Source organism: Galleria mellonella, unplaced genomic scaffold, assembly GCF_026898425.1.
Source record: "Galleria mellonella isolate WM207_F2 unplaced genomic scaffold, CSIRO_AGI_GalMel_v1 utg352, whole genome shotgun sequence".
Classification (NCBI taxonomy): Eukaryota; Metazoa; Arthropoda; class Insecta; order Lepidoptera; family Pyralidae; genus Galleria; species Galleria mellonella.
Window position 1 is genome coordinate 6,196,479 of NW_026442084.1, and position 14,206 is coordinate 6,210,684.

Sequence of the window (14,206 nt, forward strand, 5' to 3'; positions counted from 1 at the left end):
CTAGCTCGAAAGTGCTATTCATTTAACATTATCTGTGGGCAACCAGGTGTCACTGCCTCACAGATAATAAATGACCGCGTCTCAGAGGGAAATAGACAATATTTTTGTTTTTTCATGGCAAAAGAAGGGTTCAAGACAGCCGGGGAAGACCACAATTTTTGTTTTTCCATTTCAGTGACAGACGTTGAGAGATGTAGGTAACTCGGAAAGTGGGGTAACAAAAAATTAATTATCTAACAACAAAAGCATGATATGTCTCTGGCAACATTTATTTTATATGAACTTATTAGTTGATATATACTTATTTCTGATTAATTAATTACATTTACAATGAATATATCTATATTTAGAATCATTTAAAAGTGTAGTTTTATTTCTCTAAAATATTAACCACAAAACAATTTTCAAATATAAACTATTATTTAAAAATAACTGCAATTCTTTCTATTTATATTTTAAAATTTTTAAAGATTTCGAACTTATTTTAAACCTATTTTAACTATTGGAAGTATTTTGTTCGTTTCTTTTTAGTTAAATTACTAATTTTAGAGAAAGGGACATAATAGTTTAATACTCATAATTAAAATAGGTTTGTTATAGAAGGTTCTTATTTTTATAAATTAAACATTTAAAATTTTTTTTTCCTTTTTATTGCATCTTGAACATAATGAACTGAATTGCAGTTCCGTATAAGAGCATTTTAAAAATTATCTTTGAATAATGTAATACGTACATAAAATTTAATTTTTACAGGTACGACAGCGCGCTTTGTAATGGTAACGCAGACGGGTTATATGTTAGTTATTTACTTATAAAAAAAAAACATGTATCCAATTACAGAGACTTTAAAATCTATATTCTACAATCATCAACTTAAAATTGATCCATAAAGAATGCATCAGAATCTGTCAAATTAACATAATTAGTCGAAAGAGATGGCCGCGGCATATAAAGGGATATGCAAATAATATAAAACATAATTAATGATATACAAAAAACACTGTTAATTATATTCGCAAAATCAGTCCAATGTTCTATAACCTTTCTTTGCAAATCATCAGAGATTGCAATCCCTTTTAGATCAGCTTCCCACCGAGGTATCACTATAAATTTACCACGGCTTTTTAACACAAGATCATTGATTGAAACAACCCAGTTTGGTGGCACTGATTTCCGATTCATTAAACAACTCAAAAAAGTGGTCAAGGTTAGAACAATTAGTGTAACTAACACCGAACCTCGAGCATATAAGAGAATCGATGGCGTGTCTACGCTGTGCTTGGGTATATAATCGTTGATTGATGATAAGTAATAGAAATGCCACAGTAAACTGAACGAGATTATACCTAAACGCACATAGTCTTTAACTTCCAACAACAATGCTGAAAGAGTAAGCATAGACAACAGAATAATTGGCATAATCACAATTGCAGCCAATCCAACCGCTTGCCTCTCCAAATAGAATGTGAGACTCAATTGTGTGTCTTGATTTTCATATTCTGCTTGTTCGTAATCTATAATAGTCCAATCTGCACCATATTCAGCTCCCATCATGGCTACTGCTCGTCGTGAGCTAAATGTAAATTTGACCTTGCAGTACTTCGTCGATGCACCAAATTTAAGAGTACATTTTTGAATATCAAAAGGCCAGTTAATCAATTTCGTGTTACATAAGACTCCGTGGACCATTCTCGGTATACAAAACACAAATCCCATGTTCTGAATGGTGCATTGGCCGTAGTAAGGTTCGAATTCATCCCAATCGACTTCGTTGACCAACCTCAATCCCGGAGACCAGATTGTGTTGCTCAACGCTATAGTCTCTGTTATTCCATCATATTTTGTTTTGTCCCATTTCAGTCTTTCGTCCGTCCAAGCTAACATCATCCAGCTGTGAACCTTGAATATTTCCTCTTTAGCGTCGAAACTGAAATATTTCAAGATGAATTTAACGTAGACTTCGGTTTCGTTACTGTTCGGTGCTTCGATATCGTTGAAGGTTATTATATCTTTCTGGAGCTGCGCTTCCCATGTATTCTGGCGTGATCTGTTATCGATCACGCAATCTTTACCAGTAACAATACAAACAAGGGCCAGAACTATTAAATGTACAATCCAACTCATGGTTGTGAGTATACTGGTTAGGATATCAATGGAAGTTAATAAAATTTAATACGTGCCAATGCGTTTGTATGTATGTATCAAATTACATGCGGAATGTTAACACATGGCTTTGTATGATTAATTTATTAACGCACGAACCCATTATCTTTATCAAATCCTATCGGAAATAATAACATTTTGATGAAAAGTAAAGCAACATTTCAGTTTTAATGTATTTGGATTTTACTGTTTGCATTTATGAAGTCACCGTATAGACAAGCATAGTGTGAGGCAACTCCTTGTGAGATGGCATGACGATATTAAGTGTCTTGTGGAGAGGTGATGGATGCAAGCGCTCCATAGTGTTTAACAGTGGACGACGATGGGTTGTAATGATGACGACGATTATTCATGAGATCAAATGTCGTTGACTCCGAAAACTTTATGTCAATTTAAATGTCTCGAATAGAAAACCGAATGATGGTAGTATGCTCGTTCCCTGTCACTTTGCATTCTAATATGCTCGGTGAAATGTAGGCAAGTCAAGAGCTACGTTATTCATAATGACCATAGTCGACAAATACTTATGTACTGGTTAAGGATTATGGAAAGATAGATAGATATACAATTTATTTGCATTATTTACAGCACCCAAATGACAACGACATAGATAAACGAAATAGATAGCACAATAAAAAGAGATAAAAGAATGTACAAAGAAAAGCAAAATGCATCAAAAAAGTATTTTTTTTTTCCTTTCATGCGTGTTTTAATTACACAAAATGGTCACAATTCAGCTTATCGCTTTGCTCTCAGAAGAGCAAAACACTGATATTCTATTGTGGTCAAAATAGTTGTGAGCATACTTTTTTTTTATTAACAAACATTAATAATAATATTTTATGTTAATACGAACAATATGAAAAATTTTGAAGCTGTATATGTTTTAAAAGTTTCGGAATAGTTTTCTGCCGTTAACACACCCTGAGTTGTGAAATGAGCTCCCTGCTTAGGTTTTCCCTAAAGACTACAGTATGGGATTCTTTAAAAAGGGTATTATTAAAGTTTCTTCAGGGTCGGCAACGTGCACGTGTCACCTCTAGTGTTTGCAGACGTCCATACAGGATCGTTTACACGATCAGATGGTCTGTATGCTTGTTTGCCACTTTTTAAGATTTTAGAATAATAATCATTGGGAACACAGATCAATAATAATTAAGAAAATCTTTAAAAGTTAGAGAAAGTCAGCCAGTATAGACAGTGCACTTAGTAATTGATATTGATACCTAACGAAGTGATTACTCAATTAGGTACGGCAAAGAGCATGCCAGCTTTGTAGCCAGCAAAGTTTCGAGTTACATTTGTTTTTTTATTTAAACTCTACAAAAGTCAAAACTGCACGGGTACTGTTGACCCACTAGTGTTTCTACCGCTATTACCTCATCTCCAAGGTTTCGTTCTGAAGATAAAATAAAGAAAAAAAATTTAAGATCGTGTTCCACACAAAAATAGCGACTTCAATGTGACAAAACTAGTTATTTTTATTTAAAAACTAAATTACTGAACCGATTTTGGTAAAATTTCTATGGGACCAATTTGTAAATATATATTTTCAGATAAAAAAGTTATTTTCACAATCGGTTTACAACTGACGGAGTTATAAGGTAACCAACATAAAAAAAATACAACCAACTTAAGCCCTTCTTTTTAAAGTCGGTTGAAAAAATGTTAACGCATGAGGGTATTTTTAAATGCCAACGCATTTTAGGGTGCCATGGGCATTAAAGTTTATTCTATAATTCGTATCTACAAGCGACGGTTACCACATTCCATCATGTGAGCTTTTGAGTTTAGTTGTATAAAAAATAAACAAAAGAAAATATTGTTACGTCATTATATCATGGTACAGGTGAAGCCAGGTGTTGACATGTGGGGGTGAGGGGGCGGGGGGAAGGTACGGGGTAACTAATGTTTTTTTCTCCAAGAAAGTCATTTATCAGCCGACCTCCTGTGTGACAGGACGTCGGCCCTTATCTTTATGGTTTTTTATATCATTTTCATGTTGGAATATTACAAATGAAACTAATAATTTTTATTTTTTATTTTTATCATTGAGTTAAATACCACTTAGCTGGCCTGATGGTAAATGGTTAGGTATAGGTTTGTCTGTTTAAGCTTTACTGAACAATCAGTCGTGTACCTACTGTCCACTGCTGAACACAGCATCGGACATCATCTTGGGGAGTTTTGCCAATAATGTAGGGCGCTTGCCATGCTTATAGGGGTTGACAGTTATGTTTTAAGGCTTTGGTGATGGCAACCGTAGTTAGCTTTTAATGATGTTTCAAGAGCGCCGCCTGGAAGGTAGGGGTGGCCCATTCTATGCCGGAACCACACGGATTTATTATTGAAAAATGTGTGTGCGTGTGTATATATATATATATATATATATATATATATATATATATATATATATATGTACAGTATACTTTTACTTTACACGCATTGATTTTAGAAGTAAAAAAAATCAATGAAACAGACCGCTTCTAGACAGCGTATCAAGACAAAACATACACTCATACCAGTTTTAAAGTTCGATACCCAGAAACACAAATGTGAAACCACATCTAATTTAATTTAGTAGTTTTTTCGTCATTCTAGAAGAAGCACACGGACTGACAAACATATAAAAATTATTACAAGTATTATTTGGATTTTATTACTCTAGTTTTTTTTTTTTAATATTTCTTATGTACAGACATCGTCTAGTTTAATATTAGTAAAATTATTTGCTTATATTACAATATTTCTTAGAAATATTTTTTTATTCTCGTATTTTAATACTCTGTTGTGACTTCAATTGTTTCAAAAGTAAGTATTTAATAATAATACCAGAGGGAGACTTTTTACAAAGGTCGTTTACTTGGGCACCTCTGTCCCATTCGTGTTTCAACCGTGAAGTAGTTGAATTTGCATGGTTATGTTTCGGTTTGAAGGGTGGGATATGGCGGTGAATTTACAGGGTACAGAGGGATAACACCTGAGTCCTCAGGAATGGCAACGCATACGGGGTATCATCGGCGAAACAGTATACTCTGTTATGTCCATGGTACTGCTCATGTCTATAGGTGAAGATTACCACTTTCCATCAGGTGGGCCGTCAGCTTGTTTGCCATTCTAAGTTGTATAAAAAAAATCAACAAATATAGATATACAAACAATTATACAGGGTCGGATAGTAGGAATGTTTGTTTAATTTGAGCCATCTGAAATGTAATATATATATATATATATATATATATATATGTAATAATTGTTCCTCGCTCCTCCTCCAGTTCCTCCAGGTCCTCGTTGGTTGCTGGTTTTATTGTAGTTAAATTTAGCAGGAACTTGGAGCAGAAGAATAAAATATAAATAAAAACGCCGTGTATAGACGTGCATGTATATTGATGAAGTAACAGAGAAGAACAAAAGACACATTCCATAAAACAAAAGAAAAACAACAAAGTATTTTACAATTATAAAATAGTTTGCATTACAATACATATTTTTGTTCGTATTGAAAAATAATATTATAAAGTAAACTAACCACGTAATTTCATACTACACATTTATACTAAAACAGAAGCACTGTATCAGTTGTACGTATACAATACTAAGTGCATTTCCATGTTCTGCCTGCAGTTCCACTCGGCTACGTTAAAACGCAGGTTAATTGTTACACAGACACCGCGACTGTAATTGATAGTAAACAAATAACACGGGCGTTATAGTGTATTTTCTAATGCTAAAATTTTGTACCTCCAAAATATCCTAAAGTTTGAAAAATAAGGTCTTTAACTAGTGCGTGTTGCCAGTGATGATTTATGAAACTGAAACAAGATCTTACACGGTTGCCCGTATGCTAGAGCTTCGAGTTTACTCAGCGAACTATCTATCTAACTAGCGTGATGTAATCTGAAATGAGGATATCCGCGGGGGAAAGGGATTGTTAGCAATGGAGTTTGACAGCCCCATTTCTAGCAATATGATGCCCTATTAGGTCGATCTCCGCCTGGTTCCCCCTGGAAACCATCGTGAACAATTCTTATTGAATTCGTCACGATGGGCCAACTGCTTCATTCTCGCCTATCATCCTTCACTGGTACCATTAAAAAAAAATGAGGACATCCGCAAAAGGACCAAAGGCACCGACATAGCCCGAAGAATAAGCAAGCTGAAGTGGCAATGGGCTGGTCACTTAGCTCAAAGAACCGACTCCTTTCCCATCAGTTCTTGAGTGGTACAAAAAAGATACTGAATTTTATTATATATATATATATATATATATATATATATATATTCTTTATTGCACTTGTAAGTTACATATAAAATAATCTATTTATAAATGTTGTGAGCAAGGGTGGACTTATCTCTGACAGAGATCTCTTCCAGTCAACCCAGTACAGTATTTTATTATGCAACTTAGAGTGGCAAACAAGCTGACGGCCCACCTGATGGAAAATGGTAACCGTCGCCTATAAACATGAGCAATACTATGGACTTAACAGAGTTAATTAAGAGACTTAACAATTTTTCATCGTGCCTCCCACCAAATTGTTTATAATTACTCCTCTCCATCCAAAGGTTGCCTGGAAGAGGTCGCTCTTAGCAATAAGGTCGCCCATTGTTTTCTCATTGTGATTATTTCTTGTAATTATTTATATTTATAATAAGTTTACTATTGTAATCTTTTGGAGGGAACAATAAAGAGTATCTATCTATCTATTTCGCCCATAATATGATAATAATAGTCTATAAAGATATTTAAAGGTTCGGATATTTTCATTTTAAGCTACCGCTTTTTCTTACGTGTAATTAGGTCGAAAAACCTCAGTAAAATAAGTTAGTGTTTATTTAAATAAAAAATAATAATTTGATTATAATTAATAACAATTCAAGTCGGATTTTTGTCACATTTTTTTTTGGGACATAATCATAGATAAATAATTATTTGTTGTGTCTTAAGTCAAATATTGTCGTGTGGGTATAGTGGCGTAATCGAATACCTTGATTTAGAAACTTAAAAGGTTATGATTTCAAATTTGGAATCAAAGTTTCGGAATCAATTCATGATCCTTAGTCGTGAGCGAATATAGGCTACTTTTCATCCCGGCCAGTAAACATATCACGGTCACGCGGACGAAGTCGCGAATAAAAGCTAATATTGAATAATATAATCCGATAATACGTGGTAATCCGATAATTTAATTATGTCTGATAAGTCGTGTGTTCGTTGCAGCGCCGTCACATTTAAGCTTCTCATTTATCTCACCAATTGGATATTGGAACATTTATCAATAGGCAGAATTCATTTTTGGATATAAGCTTTCGGCTTCCATCTTGATAATAAATCTTAAATCCTGACGTAATAGAATTATTAATAATTTTAACTGTAAATTAATTACATAATTTACATTTGACAATTTAATACTGAATGTTATAATTGATTTGTTTGTAAACTTTCTAGACATGCTTAACTATAGAATTATAATTTAGAATCGTGTCCCACAAAAACATTGACTTCATTGACAAAACCAGTTGTTTAGATCTAAAGACTGAATTACTCAACGGATTTAGACAAAATTTTCTTTATTTTTTTTTTTATACCACGAAGGTGGCAAATAAGCATACAGCTCGTCTGATGGTAAACTATGACTGTAGGCTATGAACGCTTGCAACACTAGGGGTGTCACGTGCGCGTTACAGACCCTGAAGAAATCTTAATATGCCCTTTTTGAAAGTAGCCTATATCTTTCTCCATCCCGTTTAATACGTGTATACGAACATTTTATAGTGATTGATTGAGCCGTTAAGACGCTATAAGATAACGAACAAACAAACTTACTTTTACATTTGTTATAGTAGTAAAATTTGGATTTATTTTTATTAATAAAATATTGATAAGGGGGTATCATGAGCGAAACAGTATACTCTGTTATGTTCATGGTACTGCTCATGTCTATAGGCGACGGTTACCACTTTCCATCAGGTGAACCATCTGCTTGTTTGCCATTCTAAGTTGCATAAATAAAAGATATACATTCAAAATAGTCTTGGAATGGTCAGATTGGAGTTCGTATTTTTTTGTAAGACAAAATCTACTTGTTTTATATTTTAAATACACCATAATTTTAATTCAATAACTTTTTGACAGCTCTGACGTCACAATATGGCGGGAAGTCATTCCTGTTTCTTCATACTTCGATTGTATATAATTTGGATTTCAGATAATACTTTTTACAATATTTTATCATCACTTTATAATATTTTACAGGCATTAAGCGCAAGTGTCTGCGGTTATTCTCGTAACTTTCAAATTAAACTGCTCCCCCATAAAAGTAAGGAATTGACCATTAAAATAAGTTGTTGAAGAACTCCCGTAATAAGTACATCGTTCTGGCTGCTTTATGGTGAATGTAGATATATAAAATGTACAATGAACACAATAAATCATATTTTAATAAATATCATACTTACATCTATACCAATATTGTAGAGGAACCATTATTTTTTTTGTAGGTATGTTTGTTCGGTTGTAATTAATGAACTCATAAACTACTCAAACAATTTTAATTTCACCTATAGAAATTTCAGCTACATTATTAGCAAGTTCCACAGGCTATATATTGATTTAAAAAAAAATTGAGATTCCTACGACAATTACAATAATTTATTCATTTATTTATTTATTCATTTCTACCGTGAAGCAGTTGTGTTTGCATCGCTGTGTTTCGGTTTGAAGGGTGGGATATGGCGTGAAATTACTGGGTACAGAGGAATAAGACCTGAGTCCTCAGGAATGGCAACGCATGAGGTGTATCATGGGCGAAACAGTAATGTCATTAGGCACCCGTGCGAAACCGGAGCGGATCATTAGTATTTTATTAAAAAGCCCCGTTTAGAGTCGAAATACGTGTCGTAAAACGTGCGTGGACGAAATTGCAGTCGAACATTGAGGGCTAATATGGAAGGTTGTGGAACTTCTGGTAGTAATAGTGGTGGCCAACCTTCGAGTGTAGGTAGAGATGGGCAATCCACCTGGGTGGGTTTAAAGTCTGGTGGGTAAAAACCGGGTGTTTTGGGTTTATTGGGTTTAAACCCCATAAACACCCAAATTTTTGGGTGTTTATGATTTTGTACTTCATCATCGTCATCTCAGCCGCAAGACGTCCACTATACTGGACATAGACAATATTATTATGCAGCCTACAGAATAAAAAACTTTTAATTTGATTTTGAGTTTATTAAGAAAGAGATGAAAGTAAAATGTAAAACTACAGTCAATCACTGTCAGATTCAGAGTTATTACAAGCGATGAATTGTATAGGTTCGATAGGCTCTATTTCGTCTAAACTGTTATGTTCATTTACTTGCTCAATGAAAGCTTCTAAGGTATTTTCTTCATTAAACTGAATGTCCTCGCATTCAGCTTTATGTTTAAGATTCCAGTTATAACAAATGAATGAAATTTTTTCAGTTCTTTCAGTTGTAAGTCGATTTCTTTTGTTATTATGTATGTAGCCTTGGATACTAAAGGAACGCTCAGTGGCTGCCGAAGTACAGGGAGCTGATAGAATACGAATCGCTACTTTGCTTAACTCAGTGGAACCACAAATACCTTTCCACCATATTAGGGGCTCAATGCTATCTAATGAGCTCCATACAAATCCTCTGGCCCAAAAGTTTTCTTTAGCTTTATAACACGCCAAATCTGCCATTACATTTGACAAACTTAAGTGTTGGCTTAAATTGTAGATAAACTCCATACCCTTAAGTTCTTCCTCTTGAGTAAGTTCGACTCCTAGAGTCCTGGGGTCTAGAATATATGCTGCAAAATGTATTGGCCTCATTGCCATATTGCATCTTGAAGATACTGATGTTAGAATCTGCTGTTTGCTTTCTTCGCTCAATGTCGAAATCTCATTTAATGCAAAACGTATCTTAGCTTGTACATCTCTAAATGTAATGTATGTGCGATGCAAACGATTCTGGTCGCTCTCTAAGTAAAATATGCTTTCAGTGACTGGTTCCAAAATACTTATACATTCCCCTGTCTTCGTCCAGAAATCATCACTTAGAATTAAATCTTTAATATCTCTTGAAATTACCACATCTTCTCTAACTGTTAATATTTGCAAAGCTATCTTATTTGCTTTCAAACTTTTTAACGAAGTAACATGACTTCCCCATCTTGTAGCACAAGGCAATTTTAGTGTTTGTGTAGAATCTTCACCCTGCCTTGATTTTATCAACAAGGAACTTAATCGTTGACTCCTTTTAACAGTTTTTATTATATTTATGGCTTGCATAATAAACACAGTTACTTCTTGTATCTTTACAATATCTTGGCACAACAAGTTAAGGATATGTGCACAGCAACCGAGAGGAACAACATGTGGATATTTGAGTTTTGTTAATTCGAATGCCTTTTGTATATTTCTAGCGTTATCGCCAATAAGTACAAGAAACTTATTTGCTCCATACACTTTCATTACTTTTTCAACTTCTTGGCTAAGGTATTCACTAGTGTGAGGATTACTTTCTGTATTCAAACTTTTAACGTATGCAGGTTGAGGTTTTGATATAAGAAAGTTTATTATTCCTTCATTTCTTAAATTAGACCAGCCATCGCACTGAAGGTGTAAGTAACTACAAGCATTTAGTTCCTCATTTAACTCAAAACGCATTTCTCTATATATTTTATCTAAGTATTTTGTCGCTAAAGCTTTACGTGAAGGTATTTTAAATTTTGGTTGCAATTTTTCGAAAAATTGTATCCATAAAGGATGTTGCACCATCGATAATGGCGTCCCTGTTACAAATATAGCTCTCGCTAATTCTGTTTTTATATGATCATCGGTGTCTTGAAACTCAGCATTTATTGTAGTGTTAGCAGACGACGAGGGGCTTATAAAAGAATCATTTGTCTCTATCTCTGACAGTCCAGACATTTTGGTTTTGGACGAGCTATCTTTTATAAGTTTCATAGAGTCTTTTAATGTTTCTGGAGATTTTGGACAAGTGATAAGATGTTGAAGCATTTTGGCAGCATTACTGAATTTGTAGACCTTATTACAAAGCTTGCAAGAAACAGACTTGTTTGGTAAAGTACGGTAGTGCTCCCATATGCGTAAATCTTTAGGTCTCCCCATTGAACCTAAAAAAATGAACGATGATTAGTTGGTCTGACGAAAATTCAACAATAGAGTGCCTATTTTTTTACAATGATTATTTCTTGTTATTTACAATAAATTTATTAAAAAAATAATAAAATAAATACAAAAAACCTTTGTAAAATTACATCTCCTCGGAGGATTAAACGCAGACGCTAGTTTATTATCGTATTGTTCTGTATTTTTCTCAGCAACTTCTTTAATTCGATTAGGTACTTACGCATATTATGTTAAAAATAAATATCTAGTACACATCTTAGGCTATCCACCATTATTATCCAATGACGACTCTCAGCTAACTATGCACTATCATCCAAAATAAACGTGTATGGAAAATTTTATCCCAGTCGGTTGAGGATTGAGGATAATTGCATCAACATACGAACATACCTACATATTTTTATTTACATAACGCAAGCTAAATAAAAGCTTGTAATAATACATCTAATTTTAAGTTAAAATTGTTAAGTGATCATGATATAATTGTATCATTCAAAAATCCACTTACCTTTAATTATTTCTTGTTAAGTATAAATATTATTTCAAATCTGCTCCCTTAATATGCACTTTTTTACTGCTTTTCCTACCTAACACGTTACCAGGAAGTCACGTTACCAGAGTCAGAGTAATAGTGAACACGTTTGACAGTGATTGTCGTCGCCTCATATTCAGCGTCGACGAATAGGGGAATCCCCAGTCATAATGTATTGCATGCGTGGCGGTCTTACTTCAAATCCATAAACAAAGAGATAATTACAGAACTCGATACTAGATGGCGCTGTTTTTGTTTGAAGAAAGTTTGCGGGCTAAAATACATAGAATTTCATCAATGACTTCCAAAGAACAACATTTCTGTTTTTTCTAAGTCCGTATCTCTTCCGTATATTTCATAAGATATAAGCTTGGGCTACATTGTTATGCAACGTGATTTTGTCGCTGTCTTGCTAGCAGGGTTGACAGATATACGATTTAAATCGTACTCATACTATTATTTGTCTATTTTTTAATGTACGATCGTAAAGATTATGATCGTAATTCGCACAAAAACATACGACTTTTTGGTTACCTGGCAACATTTTTATTATGAAACGAACATGCTCACATCATCAGTCACATGCAACAATTTATTGGGGATTTCCCCTTCACATCTGGCAGTCCTGCTTGCTAGAATATAGGTAAGTCAGCCACAGTTACTGACGATCGATATTTAAAGGGTATTGTTTTTGTGCTAAATATTTCATAAAAACGTTATTTAATACTTTGTGGATTATTAATTTAGTTGATAATCACTGGAAGTAAAATGGATGCTAATTTGAGAGATCAAGATCTTCGTATAAAACAGTTAATAAAAGAAAATCTACGTAAGTACTCTTTTTATACCTAGGTAGGTAAGGTATAATAAACACAAAAGGTACTTAGATCGCGTGTGTTCGAAGCATTTATTCTAATAAATTTAATTTAAAATTGTAGAAAGAAAAAAATGTCTGCCAAGCCGTAGCCGAAGCCGATCTCCAAATATATTTGGCGATAGTGAGACCCAGTGTCCAGATGATTTACCCAGCGTCGTCGCAACAAAGAAAAAAACGAGGATAAAGTAAAAGAAAATTTACTGAAAGAAGAAACAAACTGTTCTAAATGCTTAATTTATGGAGAAGAGGATAAAAGAAATGAGTATTTCGGACTGTTAGTGGCTCAAGAATTTAAATATATACGGCCATGTGTGCGAACGAGGTGTTATGAAGAAATTTTAAAGTATCTACGGGAAGCAAAAGGCCAACATGTTGATCAACTGCAACATGAAAACACTGAAAATTAATTACTTTCATTTTATTATATATAGATTTTTAAAATTTCCTGAAATATTATTAGTTAACGTTTTATTTAATATTGTAGAATTGATCAATACAATTTATAAAAATAATTTATTGGTATTACTTACATATTTTCAAAAAAATACGTAAAAACCTATTTTTTTGGGTGATTATGGGAGTTTATGGGTGTTTATTGGGTTTTTACCAAAGCACCGGGTTTAAACCCGGTGCTTTGCCCATCTGTAAGTGTAGGCCATCACACACATACTAATGTTAGCGGAATTAAGCAAAATAATTCAAATCAAAAAACCAGTGTTATTTTAATTGCATTTTTTTAAAAGTTGTCGCATTGAAAGCAATCGACACAAAACAGATAGTACGCAGTGTTGACTGACTGTGGAATAGATAAATCGCATTTGTGCCTTCCTGACCGCTTTCTCAACTGTGCACTCAATTAGGTTAGACGTTTGGCGCAACTCAAACGCTTTTATCTTTGGAGAGAAAATGTTAATCGAAAAACAAGAATGACATTTGGTAAAATTATTATTTTAAATAAAGTGCGTGTGTTTTTATATAAATTATAATTTTTATTTTATTTTAAAATACCGCCGCCAACCATCTCTGTTTGTCCCATGATTTACACCAGTCAACCATGGGACAGGAAGTTATCTCTACCAAGAGATCGCCTTCAAGTGTTATGTCCGATTTATGTACCTTTGTTATGGTACATGAAGTTAAGTAAGTAAGTAAAAAAGTAAACGAACGAACAGACGAAAATACGAACAGAGGAACAGACGAACAAGTGAACAAGTAAATAAATGCATAAATTTTTTTTTTTTATACAACTTAGAATGGCAAACAAGCTGACGGCCCACCTGATGGAAAATGGTAACCGTCGCCTATAGACATGAGCAGTACCATGGACATAACAGAGTATACTGTTTCGCCCATGATATCCCCCATGCGTTGCCATTCCTGAGGACTCAGGTGTTATTCCTCTGTACCCTGTAAATTCACGCCATATCCCACCCTTCAAACAGAAACACAGCTATGCAAACATAATTGCTTCACGATTGA

The 14,206-nt window shown here is 33.9% G+C and overlaps 2 protein-coding genes across 2 annotated transcripts; both read right to left on the bottom strand.

Annotated features, from left to right (window-relative positions):
- Positions 1 to 243: 243 nt before the first annotated feature.
- Positions 244 to 2,155, bottom strand: LOC113509573 (acetylcholine receptor subunit beta-type acr-3-like). The gene has a single exon (XM_026892954.3). The coding sequence runs from the start codon at positions 2,122 to 2,124 to the stop codon at positions 874 to 876; it is 1,251 nt and encodes a 416-aa protein (XP_026748755.1). The 5' UTR covers positions 2,125 to 2,155; the 3' UTR covers positions 244 to 873.
- A 7,013-nt stretch (positions 2,156 to 9,168) lies between these two features.
- LOC128201154 (uncharacterized) lies at positions 9,169 to 13,361 on the bottom strand. The gene is made up of 2 exons (XM_052897155.1): positions 11,827 to 13,361; positions 9,169 to 11,302 (listed from the first exon to the last, which is right to left on the bottom strand). Exon 2 carries the CDS (start codon positions 11,295 to 11,297, stop codon positions 9,426 to 9,428), a length of 1,872 nt encoding a protein of 623 aa, XP_052753115.1. The 5' UTR covers positions 11,298 to 11,302; positions 11,827 to 13,361; the 3' UTR covers positions 9,169 to 9,425.
- Between the last annotated feature and the right edge of the window lie 845 nt (positions 13,362 to 14,206).

Excerpts from the sequence above, each read along its gene's own strand:
- LOC113509573 (XM_026892954.3), bottom strand. The coding sequence starts at position 2,124 with ATGAGTTGGATTGTACATTTAATAGTTCTGGCCCTTGTTTGTATTGTT.
- LOC128201154 (XM_052897155.1), bottom strand. The coding sequence starts at position 11,297 with ATGGGGAGACCTAAAGATTTACGCATATGGGAGCACTACCGTACTTTA.